Below are 24,832 nucleotides of genomic sequence, written 5' to 3' on the forward strand. Positions count from 1 at the left end.
AATAGCTAATGTCAAATAAAGTTATAAAACCCAACACACACACACACATACACACACACACACACACACACACACACACACACAAGACCGACCAAATCAAATGTTGCTGAGGATGTGAAGAATCTGGAACTATACACTGCTGGGGGAACATAAATGGAATCACAACTTTGGGAGGTAGTTTGGCAATTTCTTGGTAAGTTAAATACACTAGTACATGAAGCAGGTATTTCTAGATATTTACCAAAAAAAAATGAAAGTATAAGTCCAATCAAAGATTTGTGTGCAAATGTTCATAGCAGCTTTATTTCTAGTAACCTCAAATTGGAAACAACCTAAATATCCATCAATAGGTGGGTAGATAAATAAACTGTGGCACACAGCAGGTTACGTCGGAGATCTGTTCGTAGGGTGCAGTGCGATGAAACACAATTTTCGCTGTAAGCCGGAACCCACCTACATAAGCACCTACGTCACTCACAGGGAGCACAGACACAGCAGTAATGAAGTGAAACAGTGAAATAAGTTTAAAAAAAAGATAACAATTCCTGACTTTATTTGTGGTAAATAAATAATAAAAAACATAAAGCACATATGTACATATGTCAAAATGAAATAACTTTGTTTTTTTATAAATAAATGGGAGATGGTGACGTAACCACGAAATGACATACGTCAAATCCGATGTAACCCAAAGACTGCCTGTATTTATGTAATGGAATATTTACTACTCAGCAATAAAAAAAGACAAATTAACTGATTTCCACAACTATATAGATGAATGTCAAAATAATTATACTGAATGAAAGAGGACAGCTTAATTATTTTATGTAATTCTGTTTATATAAAATTCTAGAAAATGCAGACTACCTGGTTTGGCTCAGTGGATAGAGCATCAGCCTGCGGACTGAAGGGTCCTGGGTTTGATTCAAGTCAAGGGCACATGCCAGGTTGCAAGCTTGATCCCCAGTAGGGAGCATGCAGAAGGTAGCCAATCAGTGATTCTCTCTCATCATTAATATTTCTATCTCTCTCTCCCTCTCCCTTTCTCTCTGAAATCAATAAAAATTAAAAAATAAAATAAAGCCCTGACCAGTTTGGCTCAGTGGATAGAGCGTCAGCCTACTGAAGGGTCCACAGGCTGGTTCGATTCCAGTCAAGGGCATGCACCTTGGTTGCAGGCACATCCCCAGTGGGGGTGTGCAAGAGGCAGCTGATCAATGTTTCTCTCTCATCAATCTTTCTAACTTTCTGACTCTCTCCTTTCCTCTCTGTAAAAAAATCAATAGAATATATTTTAAAAAAATAAAAAAGAAACAAAAGAAATAGTAAATCTGAAATTTAAAAAAAGAAAGAAAAAAGAAAAGAAAATGCAGGCTAATCTATAGTGACAGAAAGCAGATCAGTGGTTGCCTGGGAATGGGGATGAGGATGGGTTGGTGAGGGGAATGGGAGGTGAAAGAGAGGGACATTCAACTTTGAGGAATAATAGATATTTATTATCTTGATGGTTTCACAGGTGTAAACCTATGTCAAAAATTTACCCATTATAAATTTTAAATATGGCCCAGGCAGTGTGGCTCAGGGGTTGAGCATCGGCCTATGAACAAGGAGGTCATAGTTCAATTCCCAGTCAGGGTAAATGCCCGGGTTATGGGCTCGATCTGTTTTTATCTCTCTCCCTCTTCTTCCTCTCTGAAATAAATTAAAAAAAATTTTTTTAAATACAAAGTTGATCATAGCCCAATATACCCCCCAAAAACACACTGTTTTTAAAAAAGATAACTAAAGCAAAAATAGTAATATATTATGCAGTTTATAATAGATAAAATTAAAATGTATGACAATAGTAATACAATGGATGGGAGGGAGGCAATCAAAGTAAATAACAAAAGACTCTTACACTATTATACTACACATGAAGTGGAATAATATCAAATATTAATTTAAATGTTATTTTTTTTTAAATAAAAAGATCTAGAAGTATGCCAAGTTTGCTAAAGGCATGTTGTTTATTTGGGGTTTATAAAGATTACAATCTGGGAATATATTTCTGTAAATCACAGAAACTATTAGAAGTTTTCTAATGAGTCTATAGCATGCTTGGCAGGATATGACCCGTTCTTTTTTTTTTTTTTTTTTTAATAAATTTTATTGATTTTTATAGAGAGGAAGAGAGAGGGATAGAGAGTTAGAAATATCAATGAGAGACAACCAGCTGTCTCCTGCACACCCCCACTGGGGATGTGCCCGCAACCAAGGTACATGCCCTTGATCGGAATCGAACCTGGGACCTTTCAGTCTGCAGGCCAACGCTTTATCCACTGAGCCAAACCGGTTTCAGCATGACCCGTTCTTTTGTTTTTCTGCTTTATAATGGGATGTAAAGCTTCCTGTCTCGTTACTGCTGCTGCTACAGAAACATTTAAGTTATAATATCACTACTGAATGGAGCTGGACAGACCTCCAAGTGCAGCGCAGCGATGCCACTGCTCGCCAGCTGTGAGACTTCAGGCAAATGCTGACCACTGGAGCTCGGAGAGATGCCAACAGGACCTCTCTCATGGGGTCACTGAGAGGATGAGATGAGATAATACTCTAGAGCACTTACTGGATTCCTTGACACAGAGTAAGTACTAATAAGTGGCTATTCTTATTATCAAGATTATACTAAAGGAGAAAACAAACACCAAAAATATTTGTGTTTTTTAATCAGGAGGCATACAATATTCTAGTTTCAAAGAACACTAGAAGAAGGTATCACCCTGGAATGAAATTTGTTCTCATTGTTAATAGTCAAGTCATGCATCCAGGTATCTAATGTACAAAAAATACTCCAACTTTCTCCTGTATCTAAAATCTTTGAGAGCACAGGCAGGGGCCTTAGTTTTGATGATGAATAACACAAAGTCATCTAACCGACGTGTTAGCCCTGGAGGACGTGGGAAATCCCAGGCCCTGGGGAGTGAGCCCGCTTCTCATTCCCTCCCACAAAGCAGCTCGTTTGAAAGGCCGACTTATGTTTAAAGAGAAAATTATGTCCACAATTAAAATTCCTTTTAACATACCATCAACTGAAATACTTGGGCTTTAATATTTTGAAAAATACTAACTGCACTCAATTACGAAATGTGAGGAGTCCACACCTGAAAGAGATAGGCCATTATCCCACAGAGAAATCATATTAAATTATGGAGCCATGATAAATATTTCAAAGGACATGATTCTAATCACCCTACTTGTAATCTTGCCAGTTGGACCCACCACTTGGCGGCTGAGCACAAGGGTGACCTCAGCGCCTGCTCACCTGAAACTCACCTCGGTCTCTCTGGAGAGGGGTTGGGGCTGCGGGGAGGAGGTGTGCGGGGCACAGCTGGCTTCGGAGCAATGCTGGCTGCAGGTAGAAGGCCATGGATGATGTGTTTCTGCACAAATAAAACCCAGAACAGGTCACTGTGTAAAGAATCACTTGGGGCCTGCCACCACCCCTCCCTAGGCCTAAGAAGGGACACTGGCAGTTCAGGGGCCTAGCCCCACCAGGAGGCCCACTCCTCCCCACGCTCAACTGGCCAGGCAGGCATGCCACCCAGGGAGCATTTATAGTGGGGCCTTTCACCTTTCCCCCTCAGAGCAGCTTTCCTGACCCCCAGGGGAGCCCCGAGGCACCTCCACTTGTCTTATAGCACTGCCTCCGGTGACCCCAGGCAATCACTTGCCAACCCCCTACAGAACAGAAGCTTCCTGGGAGCAGCAACCATCTTTTATCAACCCTGAACTCCAGCACTTACGCCTGTACATTTTAGGTAGTTCTGATGATGCAGAAAAACAAAAACTAGTTCCTACACACATTAAAAGTAAGGGGAATCTGCTTTAGGCAACTGGGAGTCTCTCAGAAGTTTCTGAGAATATCCCAGTCATTCTGTGCACCAGCCATTCATTCACACCTACTAGAAGCAAAACGCCATGACAGCAATTAATAAACCTTGCCGTCATCCTCAAGGAGGGAGAGTGCAGAGGAAAGCATGCAAATACTTACTACGTAACAGGGAATTATGGAACGTGCCAGGGGAAAGAAAGAAAAAGTGCTGAGGTGGCCCAGGGAGGGAAGGGGGCCTCTTATGCCCCTTGGAGAAAACCACAGCGAAATTTAGACTAGATCTTCAAAGATGGCCACTGCTCTCACATTCGGGAAATATGAAGAAAAGCATTCTAGGAAGAGGGAACAGCATGAACAAAGGAATGAAGCAAGACATTAGTGGCTTCATTTCCAGACTGGAAATAACGAGTATCGAGTTTGCTGTAACACAGAGGCATCTGAGGGAGCGGCTAGAACAATGGGTTGGGACTAAGAATGGGGATTGTTTCCATTTAAGAGTTTTGAAACAAGACTAAGGTGATCCTGGGGCCCAGTGGGGAGCACCCACTGAAAATGCCCCCTGGAAAGATTAATGAAGCAGTGGTAGGCATAAGCTATGGGGAGGAGACAGGTACAACCAAGGGGAAAGCCAGGGTCGGGGCATCCTTCAGGAGGGATGGAGAGACCTTCCAAATGTCTCCTGCAGCATCCCCCCAAATCCTCAGTTTCATTTGCATGCCAACCCCAAGAACAGGCATTCCAGAGCAGCGTCTGCTATATTCCTCTATTCTCCGTTTACCGCACTGTGTAGCACCTACCATCCCGCACTGGTCACACAATTTGACAGTTTAATATCTGCCTCCTCCCCCATCCCCCATCCTCCTCCCCCCCGCCCCCCAAGGAGATGCTCAAGGAGAAAAAAATAAAATAAAAAGGAAATCCATATATCTCCAAAAAGGCCTCATGAGTTTTGCTTTTTTTTTTTTTTTTTTTAATAAAGTGAATCTCCCATAATATGCTGAACATTTCTCACTGTACCTCTATAATCATTTCCCGCTGTGGTCCTCCGACCTCAGCCTCTAAAACACAGGATGGACCCATCTCAACCCACAGGAAGACCCTCATGGGCAGCCCCATCTCTTGATGACAGGTTAATGGTATAGTGTGGCTGATAAGCTGCTGTTGGTTCCTACCAATGAACCAAAATTCACTTCTTGCTACCCTTCCTCATCTCTATACATACTCTCTATGATGAATTATTTAAGGGTTCGTCTATCCAGACGGTGTGGCCATAGGCTGTCAACTAACTGTGGGTATCTGACACAGAGCAGGAACTCAACAATGCCACTCTGAGCAAGCAAACTGCAATGCAAAAATATGCCTCAAGTATGCCTTCCCTGCTTCTCAGCCTGTCTAAAATGCTCGCTGCAGGTGCGGGGGCTGAGAACAGGTAGCCAAGTCAGACATGCTTTCTATCCTCGGTTTAAAACAGAGTTCAGGAATGCCCTTATCAAAATGCTTTCTGCTCACTTAAAGTATTACGTTTATGGAGAACTGGATAGAAGGAGGTTTTGAGTTTCGCCAGGCAAGTGGCGAAAGAGACAGCAGCACGGGAGTTGGGGGTGTACACAGAGAGTGATTATAATGATAGACTGTGGAATTAGAAACTAGGGCTGGAAATGAGGACAGGGAGAAGAACACTGGTAAGATCAATAGACTGGTTGTGCGGGATGGGGATGGGAGGTTTGTGTTAACGGATTGTTGGAGTCAGGTAACTAGAGCAAGTACGTAGCAAAAAAAAAAAAAAAAAAAAAAAAAAGCAGAGAAATAGTGAGGAGCTGCTGCATCAGTTCAGGTAGAAGCTGGAGGACAGGGCGGGGCGGGAACAGTTGCCAGATGTATCTGGTGGGCAGACTCTTAAGAACTTCCCATAGGGTGTCCGCGGTGGGTGGCGGGAGGAATCAAGAACCACTCCCTGTTGGGGACGCCACAGTGGAGCAGGTCTGTGGCGGGCAGGAGTGAGCTCCCCGACACCTGAGAGAACGATGTGGGGAGACAGGGCGATTCCTGCCCCACTGAGGCTCACCTGGGACAAAGGGTTCTTCAGAGCACAAAGGATCAGGGCTTTTCGAATGGAAAACCACTGCCCCGAGCGCCGCTACTCTGCCTCAATCTCAAGCCCAATCCCAAACCCTCCTCCTGTCACTCCTGGCGCCCGGGCCAGGGCGCGGGCCGCGCGAGAATTTACTTACAAACTGGCTCTTGCGGCCTCTCGGAACGCCCAGGAGCATCTTTGCTGCGGGGAACGGTCCCACCGCGTCCGGACAGACAAGCGAGTCTCCTCAAAGCCCAGGACCGCTCCCTAAAGCCAGGTCCCCGCCCGCCAGTCTGGCCCCGGACGCATTTTCCACTTCGGGGACTCCGCAGCAACCGCGTCTGCCACTGGCTCTGCTTCCCCACCGGCCAATCAAGGCCCAGGATACTTCCTGCCCGTCGCTCTTGGCAACCAGCGGGTCCTGTTCAAATCCCTCCGGGGCGGAAACTGTGCGTGCTGTCCGTGCTCTTATTGGCCAGAGGAGATGTCGATCTCTGACGCCATAGCCTATCCGGCGCCGTGCAAGGAGGAGGGCGGGCAAGACGAGAGGATGCAACTGTGCAGCCCGGGCGGACGGAGGAGCTGGGGTGTGAGTAGTCGGGCAGGTGACGAAAACGCGGGCCTGGGCCTCCAAGACAGGAATCTCCTGGTTCTTAGGCTTTGGCAAGTAATGAGAGAACACTGACGACCGGCTCCTGCCAAGAGGCCCCGTCCCGGCTTCGAGGGGAATGCGGGGCCATGTGCAGGACAGCCTTGCATATCAGTCTTGCATTTCCCTCTTTAGATCGAGCCTACCGCCATGGAGAGGAACCCCCCTGCTGGCACAGGCCCTGTGCACGTGCCTTTGGGGCACGTGGTTGCCAATGAGAAGTGGCGTGGGTCGCAGCTGGCACAGGGCATACAAGGTCGGTGGGCTGCCCTCTGCAAAAACCCTCTCTTGTCCTCGCCCCACTTTTAAAAAAACGTTCAACCAATTGCTACTTTTTTCATTCAAACTTATTTTCTTGTCTGCATTTAAGGGAAAATTAAACTTGTTTTTGAAGATGGCCTAGCACCGGTAGATTTTTACTTGTCTGTCAGATCCTGCATTCTTTATGTCACAGAAGCCGATTTGGTGGCAGGAAACAGCTACCGAAAGAGGCTGGTTCGTGTTAGAAATGTAAGTACTGGATTGAAGACACTGACATTGGAAATTAATTTCTAGTCCTCCTTCCTCTTATGTATGGAATAACTTATATAAAACCATTGGCCATTCCAAACACGTTCGGAGGGATAGCTTTCTTAAGCCTGAAAGGAATTTTGTTACAAAATGGTTTACTGTTTTGTTTTGTTTTTTCCTTGAAGTCCAGCAATCTTCAAGGAATTGTGATAGTTGAAAAAACGCCCACGAGTGAACAGTACTTTCCAGCCATACAGAAGTTTACTGTGCTGGACCTCGGGATGGCGTTGCTTCCAGTGGCCAGCCAGATGGAAGCGTCCTGCGTCATTGTCCAGTTAGTAAGTGCTGCTTCCTGCTCCTCCATAAGAGCCCTCTCTTGAGGACTCTCAACTGACCTTCATGGATCTTTCAGCAGCTGCCCTTGTTCGTTACGGTTTCTTCCTGAGCCCATCAATGCAATCCAGTCATTCTGTGTTGCTTTATAGAACCTTTTTGAGGAATTTAAGTCCAGAAGCTGCCCCTGCAACCAGCTGAGTTTGATACCTATTTTAGGCAACTGTTTACAAAGTGAACAAGTTGGAGACTTGATTTGAGACTCCCAGGCTGTGATGACTCCATCATTAATTACTCTGCATTGACGCTGGGGAAAAGATCCTCTAGCAGTTGCTTTGCCTCATCCCCACGTATCTTATTAGCATTCAGTGTGCAAGGTAATGTTGTTTTTAAACCTTGTTGAAGATTATTCAACTTGATCGTACGTCAGAATTCTGTGGAGAAACTTTTCAAAATAGCAATACATGAGCCTTACCTCAGACCAGTTAAAAATCAGAATGTGGGAGTAGGTGTTATGTTGTTGTTGATTTGTAGGTGTCAATTTGTGTTATGTTGTTGATGTTAAATCTTCTCCTCTGATGTGCAGCTAAGATTGGGAACCAAATTGTTCACAGATCCCTCCATGCTCTCTGCCACATTTCTTGTTTTACTATTCCTAACTTTCCTTGATGGAGTGCTATTGTCTGCCTTCCTGTATCCATAAATGAAGACTGGGTTTCTCCTTTGACAGGCAGGTCTGATTTAGACATAGTCATCACTTAATCTCATACAACTGAAACACTTCTCAGTGGATCATAGGGACAAGTTTGAATTCCTCAGAGTATGTTCTCATTGGTTTTATCCTAACCCTTCTGGAAACCAAAGTTTTTAGTTTTAAAAATTTTATCTCTACCCCTTTGTGTAGTCATATGGTCCACCTTTCAATAGTTTTGCTGATGAAAAATTGCGTTCATGATATATGAAAACATTTGTAGTGAAAAGTTGAACCAAATAGAAAAACTGAAACTGTTTGTCCTCTAGAGGGTGCTCACGTGCTCTTTAATTTCCTTTTAGGTTCAAGAGCAAACCAAAGAGCCCAGTAAGAACCCTTTTCTCAGGAAGAAGCAGGCTCAGCTCTCTGAGCTGTTCTTACTTCGAACTGTGCAGCAGATCCCAGGAGTGGGGAAAGTGAAAGCTTCCCTGCTGCTTCAGAAGTTCCCGAGTCTCCAGCAGCTCAGTAACGCTTCCATCCGAGACCTGGAGCAGGTTGTTGGGCAGGCAGCAGCTCAGCAAATTCATGCGTTCTTCACTCAGTCCCGGTGACAGCTCTTCTCACAGCATCTGCTACGGGTTCCATTTTATACCAACTGCAGGCTCTTGTTTTCTTTTCATATTTAAAAATTAAGAAAAAAATATTTCCTCTCACAACTAGTGAAAGATGAGGGGAGGCCTGATTGGAACCTGCCAGCTGTCCTGTGCTGCTCCATGTGCTGGCATTTAAGTTGGTGCTGCCTGGTTCTGCTACCATGAAGAGGGCCAGTGGCGATCTTCCTAAGAGAGTCCCTAGAATTAGAGACTCTCAGATTGATTAAAAAAAAAAAAAAAAAAAAAAGCCAGCCTGGGCAGATTTAAATGCATGACCTTGACCTATATCTGTAATGGAAAGATCTTATCAAGTTTCAGTGGATATGACCTTCTAAAGGAGACAGACCTACAATGAAGCACTGTGTACCATAAGCCCCTTGTTCCTGGTGGCAAAGCCACTGCTCTTCAGGTCTGGTCTTAATATACCGGTGCTTTGAGGGTTGCTGCCATTGTAAATAAATTGTACAGCCTTTGTGTTTCCTTCCTCAATCGCTTCCTTTATGGTGGCTGCATATTGTTTATAATCACTGGGCACATCTGAACACAGAAAGCCTGTAGAGTACCCACTTAAAGAGGAAAAGCCAAAGTGTGTGGGGGGGGTGGGGGAGGATTGGGGGTAGTGGGAGTGTGTTTGTAAATGTATAGCCCAACAATGTGAAGATACATAGGCAAATGGCAGGCAGCTGTGTCCAGAAAGAGCTGGGGATCAAAAGGTACACCTGCCTAGTCAAAAAGTAAATACTGCCCTCACCAGTTTTGCTCAGTGGTTAGAGCGTGAACCCTGAACCCATGGTTCTCATTCCCAGTCAAGGGTATGTACCTCAGTTGCAGGCTCAATCCTGCTCCAGTCGGGGTACATGAGGGAGGTAACCAATTGATGTCTCTCTCTCCCTCCCTCCTTCCCACTCTCCCTTTCATTCTTTCTAAAACCAATGAAAAAAATATCCTTGGGTGAAGATTAAGTAAATAAATAAAATTAAATATGTTTTCAAAGATACTAAGATAACTTGAAAGTCCAGTTTTATGAAATGTTAGTAATTTTTTAAAAAACACACAAATCATTTGTGCATTAATATAGAAACATTTTGAAAGGAGAGAATTGAAGTGAAAAAATAAAAAAACATTAACTCAGGCAAATGAATCTGTTTATTTAAATATTTACACTAAAATGCCCTAAGAGCAGTGGATACACTTTCCCAAAGGTATTGCTTCCCTTTTGATATTGCACACTAGAGAATATTTTAAATTCTTGTTAATTCTCAAAATTAAATCTCAATGCTATGTTTTTAAACTATATAACTTGTGCTATGTCAACAGTGAATCTTATTAGAATCACGGTATCATCCAGCTTATAGCATGAGAAATCAACTGGTAAGAATGTCATTTTAGAAAGTCAAATGAATCATTTACATCATCAACCCACTTAAAAGACTTAAAATATACATCTATGTACTTTCTACTTTAAACAAAATGAAAAATGTTTTGAGTATCAAACAGTATATTATCTACCTTGTAGACAGCATCTTCATCTAACACTGCCACTGTGTTAGCAACTTGTAAATGACATGTAACTAGAAGGCTGCTCCAAAATGGTTTTATCTAATAAGTCATGACAAATTTGATACTAGACTTTATCTGGAAATAGTATTCATATTATATTGAAATAATAGTAAAATCTTGACATTTTAGGTTAATGAAGTCCCCTTAGAAAGCAGCTCTTTGTAACCCTTTTAGTAATACTAATTAAAACCCATCCATATAGTCCCTTGACTGCCTTCATTTGGGCTCATCTAGATTTTGGATTAAGGAATGATCTATTACCCAAGCCTGGAAACTGACATATAAGACCAATATAGGTAACCCCAATTTAACTCTGATGGTAACTAAGTCATAATTGTAGCCATTAAAAATTGCCATATTTTCATTACTATTCTATTTATAATACGTTGTATAATAAATAACGTGCAGCAATATGGTGACATTCCTTGAATAAATTTGTTTTCCACACATTTCTGTAAGTTCCTTGTTACTTTCACTCATAGACATCCATTGTAAGGTTACACTGAGAAAACAGGATTGAGGCTATTTAGAAATTTCCCATTATGGCACAAATATGAAGGCCTCGTCAGCACTGGAAACGTTCAGGGCTGAGCGTTAGTACAAAGAACTGTCGGAGGTAAGGAGGCTGAAAGGAGTGGGGAGCTTCTTCTTGAGATGAGGCCTGACAACCCCGACAGACGGGAGCGACAAGGTGCTGGCGGACTTCTGTCTGTTCTTGCTGGTGCCCCAGCTCAAGAAAGAGAGCTTTTTCGAGATTTTCTTCGTTTTATCAGTCTTATCATCATCATCATCTATGGCTAAGCAGATCATGGAGTAAGTTTTCTGCATCCCCACAGAGTATGTGGCACATTTATTATGCTGCACGTAGAGAAGGAAGAAAAGAGTGTTAGAAATGCTCAAGATATCTGATAAGTGACTGCAAAGTCTGAGACACATCCTCTTTAAGATTCAGTTGACAAAATTCTGAAACTCAGGTGACTAATCTTTATATAGATTTAGGTTTTTAAAAACAAGGGCAATTTTTAAGGAATACATTCACTTTTTAAGGTTCTTATATTTGAAAAAGTAATACATACTCATGCTCAACAATATGAAAATACATATAGTGAACAGTAAATGTTCCTCCTACCTTTGCTCCAGGCCCTTCTGAGTTACACATGATTTCTGTTGCACTTTTGGAGATAATGTTCAAAAACAGGTAATGATATGTGCATAAGTATATGTCACCATTTAGTCTTAATTTAAAAGGAACACACTATACACACTGACTGGTTTGCACCCTGCTTTCTTCACTTAACATATCTTGGATTTCAGTCTATGCCATTAGGTATAGCAAAACTTCATTCTCTTTAAAGGCAATATTGAATCCACAGTGAGGATGCCAATTAACTTTCCCCCCAATTTAAGGGTATAGTCCTGTAGTATTATATACATTCATGTGGTGGTGCAACCATCACCACTCTTCACCTCCAGAACTTGGTCATCTTTGCCAAACAAAAGTGTACCTATTAAACCCAACTTTTAAAGGACTATGTAGGACTCCAATAGAAGATCTAAAGAAACTTGTTTTCTAAACACATCCATGTGGGTTATTGTAGGGAGCAGCTATAGGGTTAAGTCTCGGACTGACCTGTGGCAGGGCCACAAACAAGTACCAGCTTGGAGGGCAGAGCCCTCTAAATTAAGCTTAACATTATAGCCCTCCTTAGTTCCTTCCCAGGTAGCTGATGGGCTGTGTGAAGTGCAGCAAGTGCTGCCAAAACAAGTGAAACTCATAAGAACATTGTAAACATGCTGACCACTCCCCTTGTTTTGATCTCACTACAAAATAAAGCCTCAACTTACAAGCTGGGTCTTTGTCCACATCCGGGCCCGGGAGATCCACCGAGCCCCAGCTGTATTCTCTTGTCTATCTTTTCTTTAATCCTTCACTGCCCCTCCTCAAGCTCACCTAACCCTTGGCTGTGCTGGCGCCGCACAGGTTATCACCTGCTTGTAAGGCTTGCCTAACAGTGAGATTGCTTTGTTCACCAAATGTTTATCAAACATCTCTGTTCCAGGCACTGAAATCAGGCCATTTATGTAAGTATACATACAACAGACCTAAGTGGTTGGATACATTGTTCATAATATAAATCAAGGAATTTGAGTGATGCAGCAATAAAGGAGAGTTTTCACTATAAAATGTCCCCCTTCACTATAAAATACATGGCTCCTTTGGATAAGATCCTGCTCCCTTTCCTATAAAACTGCCATTAATCCCAAATGATCTACAGGACACACGTGCTCTCATTAAAAACAATAAAACAAACTCCTGGAGGCAGATTTAACACCTGCAAACATTTTCAATCTTCAACCTGCTTAAAGTCCGTTATACAGAATAACCCTCCCTGGAACCAATTCCCTTACCCAGTTCCACCGGTGAACGTCCACTCTAATTCAACACTCACTGCCCCCCCAGACCTGCGCCTGAACAGAGGCCCTTACTGGGGGATATGTACCAAGCTGACTGGCTTCCCTTGACATTCTAACCCTGATCCCAAAGCTTTACTGGGCACCCCATTACCTGGTACTCCTACATTTCCCCAGTAACTTTATTTCTTTTCTCCTAGATACCTTCTCTCAAGCCCCGCACATGCCTCCTGATACCCTTGCCTTACATGTAATTGCATCTGTCCACAAAGACAAGCCCTCTGGTGTACCTGGATCTCATGCCCTGTCTCCTGCAGGTTTTCCCTCCTTGCACCCGTCTCCCAGACCTTTCCCACACAAGCTTGCTGTTACCTACACACACCACCACCACCACCACCTTCTTTGAAAAGCTTCCCTTTCCTTTTTCCCTAGGTCCGCCTCTCACCCCCAGCTACCACCCCAATGGCTCTGCTCCCTTTAGGTCTTCCCTATTCACTTGTTTCCTCTCATCTTCCTGGGGCTTTATGGAACTCTCAGGGTTTTATGGAGCAGTTTGAAACCATAGCTCTATGCCTTAACTAATTTGGCTCAGTGGATAGAGTGTTAGCCTGCAGACTGAAGGGTCCCAGGTTCAATTCCAGTCACAGCATGTATGTACCTTGGTTGCGGGCAGCTGATCGATGTTTCTAACTCTCTATCCCTCTCCCTTTTCTCTGAAAAAAAAAAAATCAATAAAATATGTGTGTGTTTTTTTTAAAATAGAAAGAAACTATAGCCCTAGTCAACTTCTACCTTACACGGACGAGCAAACTGAGGCCAAGGAAGGGGTATTAACCTACGGAAGATCACGTAGCTTGTTAATAGCAGAGAAGGCCTGATTCCAGGTCTTTTTGATTCCATGCCTAGGATTCCACTATATCAGCAGTTTTTAAAAATATGCTCCACAAAGGAGTCCTAGGGGATCCCCACTGTGATCCAGAGAGAATGTGTTTTTTGGGGTGGGAGGAAGGGAAGGCTGTAATCAATTCAGCAGCGCTCTCAGCTCTATTCTCGTTATTTGGTTTTGTTTGAAGAAAAGGTTTAGCAGTTAAAAACAGTGCTCATGCCTGGCTGGTGTGACTCAGTGGTTGAGCATCGATCTATGAATCAAGAGGTCATGGTTCAATTCCCAGTCAGGGCACATGCCGAGCTGCAAGCTCGGTCCCCAGTGTGGAGTGTGCAGGAGTCAGCCAATTAATGTTTCTCTCTTATTATTGATGTTTCTATCTCTCTCCCTCTCCCTTCCTCTCTGAAATCAATAAAAATATATTTAAAAAACAAACAAACATAAAAATCAATGCTCAAATGCTATTATCTAGAATCCTCACTGGGAGAAAGGATTAACCACATCATGGTTATTATAACACCTATATGAACTGAAACATATCGCATGTCAGGCACTGTTTTCCCCATTTCCCTGAGGCTGAGCTGTCCCCTGAATGGGCCAAGGGCACACAACTGGCGGCAAAGCCAGGACCACCACTCCCTTGGCCTCCTTCAAAGACATGCCAGGTCTGAAAGAAGCCTTTCCATCTCAGTTCAAGGGCAGGACCCTGTGAAGCCACGCCTCCCTCTGTCAGTGCCTCTACTCTAGCTCTTCAGCCCAGCCTTTTGTTCATCCTCCTTTGAGACAAACCTCTTTTCTCTTTCTGGTTAGGATCTTGATCACTTGTCCATCAATTCTATGGAGTCTGCCCCTAGAAGTACCATTTCTCACGATCCCCTCTCCCAAGGTGCTCTGTGAGTCCGCAGACTTTATTTTTAAATTAAGATACAATTCACATCCCATAAAAGTCACCATTTTAATGCAATTCAGTGGTTTTTAGCATATTCACAGCTGTGCAACCACCACTACTATCTAATTTCAGAACCTTTCCAACCCCTCCCCCCGCCCCCAGCCAAGAAACTGTCCATGAGCAGTCACTCCCCATTCCCCAATGCTCCAACCCTTGCCCCTGGCAACCACGAATCTACATTCTGTTTCTGTGGACTTTCCTATTTGCACATTTCTTATTGGTGAAATCACACAATCCATTCACTCTCCAACCCTTTGAGTTCTGTTGCCATCTCTCCTTTCGTCTTTTTGTCCAGCTGCCAACTAGACATGCTCCTCCTCCCTCACTCTCCACCCCTTAACTTATGCAACTTATGCAGGATTTTCTTCTCTTGATTCAGAAGCACCTTTTTGCCCAATCTCTCTGACTCGCCCTCCCAACCTCCTCTGCACCACTTCTAACAGACCTCTAGAAGTTTGCGGTGTCTCAGCCCTCAGCCCCTCGCAGGCAATTCCATTCAGTCTTCCAGCTTTAAATATCATCACTATGCTGAAGGTTCTCAAATATTTACTTCTAGCTCTGACTTCTCCCTTAAACTGAAGATATGAACACCCAGCCACCAACTTTACATTTATATCTAGATGTCTAATGGCATATGAAACAGTCAAAGCAGAATTCTTTTCTCTTGCTTCCACCCCTGTTCCCCATCATTATAAAAAATGACGCAGCCATTCAAGCCAAAAACTAAGGAATCATCTCTCTTTCTACCATCCTTTTTTTTTTTTTTTTTTTTTTTTTTTTAAAACACACATCATCTACAAATTTCTGCAGCTCCACTTGAAAGTATGTCTCAGGTGCATCCAGTTCTCTCCACTGCCACTGCCACCCCTCCTAGTGTAAGCTGCTAGCATCACTGGCCTGATGACTGCCATAGCCAGCTTACCCTGCTGCCACGTGGCCAGCCTCCAGGCAGATATCCTTCTAAAGTAAACATCCTATCATTTCATTCCCTTCTTCGAAGGTTTAATGGATTCCAAAGTCCCACTGTTGCCAATGAGGCTGTCTCCCTCCCACCTCATTTCCTGTCATCACGATGCTCTAGTCAAAAGGCCCACTTTTTGTTCCTTCACCGGGAGCTTAATCACGCCACAGGGTCTCTGCACCTGCTGGGCCCCTGCCCAGAATGCTCCTCTTATACCTCTTCAAATACAGAGGTTCCTCCTCGTCACTCCACTCTTTGTGAAAGTTCTGCCTGAACTTGTCATTATACTCCCTACCCCCAATCAACCTATTATGTCACACCTTTTCTTTTCTTTGCAGCACTTATCGAAATCACAACCATAATCATTTGCTTATTTAGTGCCAGCTTCGTGGGGGCAGGAACCTTATTTGTCTAGTTCCAGCTGTAGTTCCAACACCTAAGAAGGGCCTGGCACACAGCTAATGCTCAATCAATATTTGCTGAATGAATAAATGAATGTTGTTACAGAGGGAAATCTCTAAGATACACTGTCAAATGCAGCAAAGTGTGATTCCTTCCACTGGGGGGAAGAAAGGATATTAACTCCCCATGAACTTGCACAGGCATCAAACATGTCCCAAGATCTCACAGGGAATAGCAATGTTATCTTTGACAGGTGGAGAGGATCTGTCAAATGACAAGCCTTCTGTACCATTTGAATATATTTTACTATGAGTATGTATTACTTTTGTCATTAAAAAGGATATACTCAGGCTCTAACCGGTTTGGCTCAGTGGATAGAGCGTCGGCCTGCAGACTCAAGGGTCCCAGGTTCAATTCCGGTTAAGGGCATGTACCTTGGTTGCAGGCACATCCCTGGTAGGGAGTGTGCAAGAGGCAGCTGATCGATGTTGCTCTCTCACTGATGTTTCCAACTCTCTATCCCTCTCCTTTCCTCTCTGTAAAAAATCAACAAAATATATTAATAAAAAATTTCTAAAAAAGGATATACTCAGGTCCAGCTGGCGTGGCTCAGTAGTTGAAGTTGACCTATGTACCAGGAGGTGATGGTTTGATTCCTGGTCAGGGCACATGCCAGGGTTGTGGGCTAGATCCCTAGTAGGGGGCCTGCAGGAGGCAGTGGATCAATGATTCTCTCATTATTGATGTTTCTATCCCTTGCTCTCTCTCCCTTTCTCTCTGATATCAATAAAAATTTTTTTTAAAGGATATAATCTGGAAAACAAGGCTATTGGTTATTTTATCTACAGGATCAATAATACAGGTTTTCTAGAACTCTCTGACCCACGGCAAGCACCTCCCAGCAATGGCAAGCTTAGGAGTTCAGTCATTTGTGGCATGCTTCAAATGCAGGCAGGAGGAAGAGGGTCCGGGAAAGACCTCTGAGGTTACACCAACTTCACCCCACTTTGCTCTTTACTACCAGGGGTGTCAGCGCTCACCATGGATGAGGTGGAGTCCAGGAGGCTCACAACCTTCATCTCAATGTTGTCCTCGCCGAAGCTCTTCAGCAGTTTCATAACCTCGCTCACGCTCAGCCATTTACAATCCACATTTTGAATGGAAACAATATAATCCCCTTCCTTGGCTCCTGCCACCTACAAAAGTATAATGTAAATAAAGGTCAACATTCTGTTCATTCAGTTCCTGGAATCAGTCTCCAAGTTCATTAATAAAATAGATATTTGCATAAATTTGCTTTAAGAAATAAAAATCTTTTCCTCTTTAGGCATATGTAACATCCATAGAAGCCTTTTTAATAAAGGAATCCTAGATCATTCACCCACATGTTTGTTGTTTGGGCAGCTTTCTTTGTATTTTACCAGTTTAACTGCTTGCGAAGATGCCGGTGAGTTTTGCCCCCGCCCAGACCGGCACACGCTTACCGCGGCAGAGCAGTAGGGATCCAGGAAGTAGACTTGGACCGGAGCGTTTCCTCTCAAGGTGAACCCTAAGTCCCCCTCTTCCGCGGTGAAGTGAACGCTTCGAGGAGGTGTCCATCTCTTGTTGGCCGAAAACACGGACAAAGGACCCTTTGGAACAGAGCATCATTAGCTGTGGGATCTGAAGGCTGAGTCAGGCATTTGAAAGCTAAGGGGAATGTTGCTTTGTTGTCTTTGCAGATGTCATGCAGCTGGCTCAGACTCTAATGTAATGACACCCTCTGAAGTAATACATGCTACAGCAGTCATATAAGAACATGAATTGCCATGTTCTCTAAAATAGCCAATATATTTTAAATAAAACTGTCTTACTTAAAATCCCTAATTAAGAAAATCTAAAACAGGGCTGGGGAAACTTTTTTTCTGCCAAGGGCCATTTGGATATTGATAACATAATTCGAAAGCCAAACAAAATTATCTTCTTAAAAATTATGTTGCTATAAAAAAAAAGCTCCTAAATGCATTAATTCCGAGTCCTGCCTGCAGTTGCCATAGCGGGGCCAGACATTCCCCACCCCCGATCTACAATATCTAAAAATCACCTTTTACATACTTGCAACACGTAAAAGCTGTCCCTTAAGTCATTATAAAATAAGCACTCAACATACCAATTTCTGGAAGAAGTCTGTTGCTGTCACCTTGGAGAACTGTGGTACTATAATTTCAACCTCTTGCTCAGTTTTAGCTAGAAAATAAGGTTAAAAGGGAGAGTATAAATATTTTCGTAGTTAAAAGTTATCCTCGCCGAAACCGGTTTGGCTCAATGGATAGAGCGTCGGCTTGGGGACTGAAGGGTCCCGGGTTCGATTCTGATCAAGGGCATGTACCTTGGTTGTGGGCATATCCCCAGTAGGGGGTGTGCAAGAGGCAGCTGATCGATGACTCTCTCTCATCAATGTTTCTAACTCTATCTCTCTCCTTTCCTCTCTGTACAAAATCAATAAAATATATATTTTTTTAAAAAGTTATCCTCGATGCTGGACAGGTAGCTCAGTTGGTTAGAGCATCATCCCTATATGCTAAGGTTGCAGGTTGAATCCCATCAGGACACATACGAGAAATGACCAATGAGACTGACGGCATGGCTCAGTGGTTGAACATTGAACTATGAACCAGGAGGTCAGGGTTCGGTCCTGGTCAGGGCACATGCCAAGGTTGCAGGCTCGATCCCCAGTGGGGGGCATGCAAGAGGCCTCCGATCAATGATTCTCTCTCATCATTGATGTTTCTATCTCTTTCTCCCTCTCTCCTCCTCTCTGAAATCAATAAAAATGTATTTTTAAAAAGAATCAACCAATTAATGCATAAATAAGTAGGACAACAAATCAATGTCTCTTTATCTCTCTCAAAATAAATTTAAAAAATTAAAATTCAGGTCTGAATCTTTGCTCTGAAGGGAAGAGGCAGCAAACCTTGCTCATTTATATGTGGAACCTAAAATAGTCCAACTCACCCTGGCCAGTTTTTCTCAGTGGTTAGAGCACTAGCACAGGGGCCAAAAGGTTGCAGGTTCAATCCCAGACCTTGATTAGGGCACGTGCAGGAGGCAACCAAGTGTCCCTCTCACATCGATATTTCTCTCTTTCTCTCTCCCCTCCCCCTTCAACTGTCTGAAAATCGATGGAAAAAATATCCTCCGGTGAGGATTTTTTAAAAAACCATAAAAAAAATAAATAAATAAAATAGTCCAACTCATCAAAGCAGAGAGCAGAATGCTAGATGCTAGGGGTAGTGGTAGGGGAAATGAGGAAATATTGGTCAAAGGTACAAAGTCTCAGTTATACAAGATGAGTAAGCTCTAGAGATCTAACTTACGGCACGGTGACTATAGTTAACAATACCATACTGTATACTTGAAATTTGCTAAGAAGGTAAATCCTAAGTGTTTTTTACAAACACACACTGACACACTCGATGAACGAGGTTGTTTTTTTTAAATTTTTTTATTGATTTTATTTTTTTAATATACTTTTTAAATTTATTTCAGAGAAAAATGGAGAGGGAGAGATAGAAACATCAATGATGAGATTGATCAGATGCCTCCTGCACGCCCCTTATTGGGATCGAGCCCACAACTTGACTGGAATCGCACCTGGAGCCCTTCAGTCTGCAGGCTGATACTCTATCCACTGAGTCAAACCAGCTAGGGCTCGATGAACTAGGTTTTGAAAAATTCTTCCTGTATCCCCTGGTTCTACTATATCATGAAAGTTTTAGGTGCCATTTCATAATAAAAATAACTTTTGTCTCTGAAGAAAAATACATGTTGGTGCTAATAAAAGATGGAGTAAACAGGAGAAGGAGCAAGCCTAGAAGAGAGAATAAGGATGCATTGGTTTTCAAACCAATAAAAGGTTTGATAAAACCAGTTGTAGCCGAGACCGGTTTGGCTCAGTGGATAGAGCATTGGCTTGGGGACTGAAGGGTCCCGGGTTCGATTCTGGTCAAGGGCATGTACCTTGGTTGCAGGCACATCCCCAATAGGGGGTGTGCAAGAGGCAGCTGATCGATGATTCTCTCTCATCGATGTTTCTAACTCTCTATCCATCTCTCTTCCTCTCTGTATAAAATCAAAAAAATATATTTAAAAAAACAACAAAAAAAAACCAGTTGTAAAAGGCAGATGTTGAAGTTATACAAGATGGAATGTGGGTGGGTGTGGAGTATAGCAAAAATGTCAACACGAAAGGGAGTCTCCTGAGTGGAGGTGATGACTGGAACCCCAAGGAGGTTGGGCGACTTTAAGGAAAGGAATCCAGAGGAGGAAAAGTCAACAAAGAGGGTGGAGAGGGACGTGAGAATGGACAAGGTGACAGGGCACCCAGACACCGTGAGGAGCAGCAAGGGGCAGGAGGGGAGTCAGAAGCCACTAAAGGGCTGTCAAGGACAAGACTATAAAAAAAAACAACAAAACCCTGGATTGGGCACAAGGAGCATTTTGCTCATCCCAGTGCCCAGCCCCTGCAGAGTGAGTTAATAAAAGCAGTGTGCCCCACGTGTCACTGCCCCTCACACCGGGCACACCGGTACCTGGCACAGGCACCCAGATCACTCACAAATAATGTCAGGAGCATCCATCAAGTTCAGCAGGTCATCGTCCTCCTGGTGCTGAGTGTACTTGAGCTGGGACCGCTGGTGTGCCGCGGACAGCACCTCCTGCAGCAGCTCGATGTTGCGGAGCTTCTTGCACAGGCTCACGCCCCTCACGGACTCCTCGTGATGGGTGATGGCTTTGCGCAGATGGGACTTGCCTGCCAACAGGAAAGCAACACCATGTGACATTGCAGCACGAGTACCTCCAGGAAAGCCAAAGTGCCCAAGGACCAGCCCAGAAAGGTGGGCATTCTCTTTTTTGAAGAATCTGCCCAGATGGCTTACGTCTCTCTAAAGTGCACGTGCAATGTGTTCATTTATGTACATAAAACAGCTATACACCATATATTCTCTGAATGTTCTAGGCAGTGGAGATAAAGCAATGCATTCATGGAGCTTACATGCTCATGGCTGAAGACAGATAATTAACAAACAAAGCAGTATGCGATGGAAAGTGTGGCAATCAGGCTATGGAGAAATGTGAAACTGGGTAGGCAGATGTGGTAAGAGAAGACTGGGAATGGAAAGTTGCTCTTCTATGATGGGTGATCAGGTAAGACCTTTTTGAAGATAACTTTTGAATAAAGCCCTGAAGGAAGTAAGGAAGAAGCCATGATGATATCTATCAGAAGAGCATTCCTGAAAGAAGAAACAGCAAGTGCAAAGGCCCTGGGGCAGGACAATGCCTATGCGTTCAAGGGCAAGGCGCTTGGGAGTAAGACAGAGAAGGGTAGGAAGTGAGGGCAGAGAGGAGCAGAGACTGAACCAAGTCCATGCAGGGTGCGGACTTAGCTCCTACTGTGAGTAAGGTGGGAGCCCATCAGGGTGTAAGCAGGGGACTGATGTGACTTGATCTTGTGAATGGACTATGAAAGGAGCAAAGAGAAAAGCAGGAAGATCAGCTATGAGGCTTCTGCAAATAGCTGGGCAAGCTGTGTAACCTCTCTGGGACTATTTCCTCAACTGAAAAATGGAGATCATGCCATATCTATCTCATAGGATTGTGTGAGGTTCAGCAAGTCTACGTCAGTTTAGTAAACACTATATGAGTGTGGCTTGGATCAGGGTGTAGGGTGAGAAACAGCTGGCTTTCTAGGTAGAGTCAATGGGATTTGCTAATCAGTTGTGGGGAGAGAGAACAGAGTGAGTCCAGGTTTGTGGTCTGCACACCTAGAAGGATGCAGTTGCCATCACTGAGATGGGGAAACTATGTGGCCGGGTGGGTAGGTAGGGGGAGGGGTGGTAGTGAGACTTGGTAGAGACCAAGCCAGGACAATTCATTACCAGTTCTCAGGTGTGACCTGAGAAAATGAACTACTGTGTCCGTCCCTCCACCTGAGGGGTGATGAAAGACTGTCAAAGCTGTCCACTGGGAGGACTGGGCCCTCGCGGAACCTGTGAGAACACAGCTCTGGAAGCCCGCAGAGATGAGAGGACTACGCCTCATGGTTTCTGAGCCCACAATGGCCACAATGACTCTGGACCTCTGCTCTCCAAGCCTTGCCCTGGAGACATGTCTGAGGCTCTGTGAGCAGGACCAGCTGGGCAACGAATGGGGCCAGGAGGGAGGGGGCGGGAGAGCCCATACACACCCAGCTGCCGGCGCTGGCCAGCGTTTTTCAGCGTGGCCAAGGGCGTCAGCCCCTCCGGCATGTGGTCGTAGAGCTGGGACAGGCACTTCTCCTGGTGGTCCTCGTCTGCACCCGGCTTCACTGCAACAAGAGCCCGGGATGAGTCCCTTCCCGTGCACATGGCTGAGGGCTCCGGAGACAGCGCCACAGGCCTATTAGAGGTTTCTCTTCCAACCACATCTTCAGCTTTTACAAGGCACTTGGGATAACAGGTCTCCCTCCTGCCCTTGGATAAACTCCACAAGTCCTTGCATATTTAGGGCTCGTAATTTGGTTTTGAGGTCCCGCTTTCAACCCCTCCAACCCAGCCACTTCGAGGAACCTCCTATCACAGCCCCACCTCAAACCTCTGCTGGCCTCTGTGCCTGCACCGCCCCTGGAACATGCCTCCCTCTAACCTCACCAAACCACTCCCCACTACGCTCAACACTTTTGGCCTCCATGTCAGAGCTCAGGCAGCTGCTCTTTCCTTCCTTGATCAGCTAAAAAAAAAAAAAAAAGTCATAAGAGCTCAAAGTCCAACTCAAATGAAAAACTGTCCATGACTGTACAAAGAAGTCCAACTGCTGCGTGACTGGCGGTCTCTGCTGCCTCCACCGAAGCACTGTGTTTGCGTTGGTTCACATGGCGCACCTGCCTGGCAGACTACATAATACACCAGCAGGAAGTAGCAGTTGACACATTTAGGGAGCCCACCAACATACAAGGCACTATTTAGCTTTACACACAGGCACTGTCTTCACAACAGCCCTGCGAGGTAGGTCCCCTTCATATCCTCATTTTAAAAATGAGAAAATTGAGGCACAGAGCAGCTACTAAGTAACCTGCCCACGGTCACACAGCTATTAATGGCAGAGCTAAGATATGAACACAGGGAGTCTGGCTCCAGAGGTTATTCTCTTCGTTATGCTGGGGGCTGCCTTGATTAGTACTAATTACAACAAAATTCCCACCGACCTGAGATCAGAGCCAAAACGAGGGTGAGGAGAGGGATGCACTCACCTCCAGCTGAAAATTGAAGGGGGTGCCAAAATCTCAACAAGTATATAATTGTTTAATACAAGTTTCTAAATATCAAAATCAATGCAAAAAACCCATGTAAACAAAAAATCAAAATATCTTTTTGCTTCAGCATAGCACAGTAACCAATCCCTTATTCATTTATTTATTTGTTTGTTTATACTTTTTTTGAGAGAGAGAGAGAGAGAGGAAGGGAGAAAGATAGAGAGAGAGAAAGAGAGAGAGAGAGAGAGAGAGAGAGAGAGAGAGAGAGAGAGAGAGAGAGAGAGAGAGAGAATCGATCAGTTGCCTCCTGTATGCACCTGATCAGCAATCGAACCTGCAACCTAGTACATGCTGTGACTGGGAATTGAACCCACGACCCTGTGGTGCATGGAACACTGCAACCAACTGAGCCACACCAGCCAGGGCCCCCATCTTTATTTAATATTTTGATCACCTCTGGCTGGTGTGGCTCAATTGGAGTACTGTCCAGTACCCTAAAAGTTTGTGGGTTCAATTCCTGGTCAGGGTACGTACTAGGTTGCAGGGTCTTTTCCCAGTCAGGATGCATATGGGAGGCAACCAATCGATGTTTCTCTCTCCCTCCCTCTCCTTTCCTCTCTCTCAAGTCAATTTTAATAAATTTATCACCATGAATTTTTTTGCATTAATTTTGATTCACTTAAAATGTCACATTACAATTTTATCTTGACTATTGAGTTCTGGGGCATTCCCTTAGATTTTGTGCCTCAGACAAATGCCTCCTAGTCTGTGCCCAGGTCTTCACCCTGTTCTAGATCTCCTTAACATCACCTGCTCCATCCCAGGCAGAATCAACACTTCCCCCTTTCCTCCCACAGCAGAAACACATTAATGCCTAATCGCACCCTGGCCTATGTGACCGCTATTTGGGCCAACATGTACTTCCCACCCTCAGCCCCTAAGCTGTGAGCTTCTCCAGGGCACACAGACAGCCCCTGTCCAGCTCATAATCTCCTGGAAGCAGGAAAAACACAACCCTGACCGAAGCCCAGAGCCCCCAGCCCCCAAGCCTTACACTGGTGGTCGATGAGGAGAGTGGCTACGAAGTAGTGGGCCAGGGCTCCATAGTGGTGGGCCTTCACGCAGGCCACACTGGCCCAGGAGTAGGGGATGTTCTCCTTCACTGGCGCCTGGCTCATGGCCGCGTGCAGCTGCTGATAGACCTCTCCCACCTGCAACGGAAGGGATGCTGGGGAGGGGGAGCCTGGCACAGGAGCCCTCACGTACCCGGGATGGAGAAAAAGAGCCCTTTCTTCTATGCAGCAGCCCCTGCCAGAGACCGCTCCACAATCTGGGAGCGACTCCAAGGATGCTTCATGCTGTCAGTGTCCGAGCTAGCAGGGAGATCAGGCAACTGTCATTATGCCGGTTTTTAGGCCAAGCTGCAGATGGAATCAGTGATCCATATCTGAAACGCCACTGCTTGCCAAGAAAATGCAAGCCAGCACTGTGGCCAGGATGGCACTCTGCCCAGTCACAGGCAGCTGCCATGGGAAGCCCACTACTTCCAATGAGCCCGCACCAACGCATCCTGCCCGCTCTGTGAGCCTCAAGAACCAGGAAGGCTTA

The 24,832-nt window shown here is 44.5% G+C and overlaps 3 protein-coding genes across 7 annotated transcripts in view; 1 reads left to right on the forward strand and 2 right to left on the reverse strand.

The window, feature by feature from the left end:
- CEP89 (centrosomal protein 89) overlaps window positions 1–6,282 on the reverse strand; it is a 67,491-nt gene extending 61,209 nt beyond the window's left edge. For 2 of the 3 annotated variants that reach the window (XM_084905700.1, XM_084905699.1), the window contains exons 1-2: window positions 6,106–6,280; window positions 3,316–3,422 (exon numbers count right to left, since the gene is read on the reverse strand). In XM_084905700.1, coding sequence (XP_084761826.1) covers window positions 3,316–3,422; window positions 6,106–6,144 — 146 coding nt within the window. In that variant the 5' untranslated portion in view covers window positions 6,145–6,280. Of the gene's footprint in view, window positions 1–3,315; window positions 3,423–6,105 lie in introns of all 3 variants that reach the window. The other variant, XM_084905701.1, reaches the window with a different exon arrangement.
- A 192-nt stretch (window positions 6,283–6,474) lies between these two features.
- Window positions 6,475–9,273, forward strand: FAAP24 (FA core complex associated protein 24). Of its 3 annotated transcripts, none has more exons than XM_084905726.1 (5): window positions 6,475–6,553; window positions 6,733–6,853; window positions 6,968–7,107; window positions 7,293–7,445; window positions 8,494–9,273. In XM_084905726.1, exons 2-5 carry the CDS (start codon window positions 6,748–6,750, stop codon window positions 8,740–8,742), a joined length of 648 nt encoding a protein of 215 aa, XP_084761852.1. In that variant the 5' UTR covers window positions 6,475–6,553; window positions 6,733–6,747; the 3' UTR covers window positions 8,743–9,273. The 3 variants fall into 3 exon arrangements, with proteins under 3 accessions (XP_084761852.1, XP_084761851.1, XP_084761850.1); XM_084905725.1 differs by having other exon boundaries at window positions 6,480–6,537; XM_084905724.1 differs by having other exon boundaries at window positions 6,494–6,615.
- A 639-nt stretch (window positions 9,274–9,912) lies between these two features.
- RHPN2 (rhophilin Rho GTPase binding protein 2) overlaps window positions 9,913–24,832 on the reverse strand; it is a 54,780-nt gene continuing 39,860 nt past the window's right edge. Inside the window, exons 9-15 of the mRNA XM_084905703.1 lie at window positions 24,279–24,435; window positions 22,181–22,300; window positions 20,552–20,746; window positions 18,104–18,180; window positions 17,439–17,585; window positions 16,995–17,150; window positions 9,913–11,202 (exon numbers count right to left, since the gene is read on the reverse strand). Coding sequence (XP_084761829.1) covers window positions 10,939–11,202; window positions 16,995–17,150; window positions 17,439–17,585; window positions 18,104–18,180; window positions 20,552–20,746; window positions 22,181–22,300; window positions 24,279–24,435 — 1,116 coding nt within the window. The 3' untranslated portion in view covers window positions 9,913–10,938. The remainder of the gene's footprint in view (window positions 11,203–16,994; window positions 17,151–17,438; window positions 17,586–18,103; window positions 18,181–20,551; window positions 20,747–22,180; window positions 22,301–24,278; window positions 24,436–24,832) is intronic.

Source organism: Pipistrellus hanaki (assembly GCF_964339955.1).
Source record: "Pipistrellus hanaki genome assembly, chromosome: 15".
NCBI lineage: Eukaryota > Metazoa > Chordata > Mammalia > Chiroptera > Vespertilionidae > Pipistrellus > Pipistrellus hanaki.

Bases quoted from the DNA above. Each gene is read 5' to 3' on its own strand.
- FAAP24 (XM_084905724.1), top strand. From the start codon at position 6,499: ATGCAACTGTGCAGCCCGGGCGGACGGAGGAGCTGGGGTGTGAGTAGT. The intron at 6,616-6,732 runs GTAATGAGAGAA...TTCCCTCTTTAG, and splicing joins TGGTTCTTAGGCTTTGGCAA to ATCGAGCCTACCGCCATGGA. The intron at 6,854-6,967 runs GTCGGTGGGCTG...TCTGCATTTAAG, and splicing joins GCTGGCACAGGGCATACAAG to GGAAAATTAAACTTGTTTTT.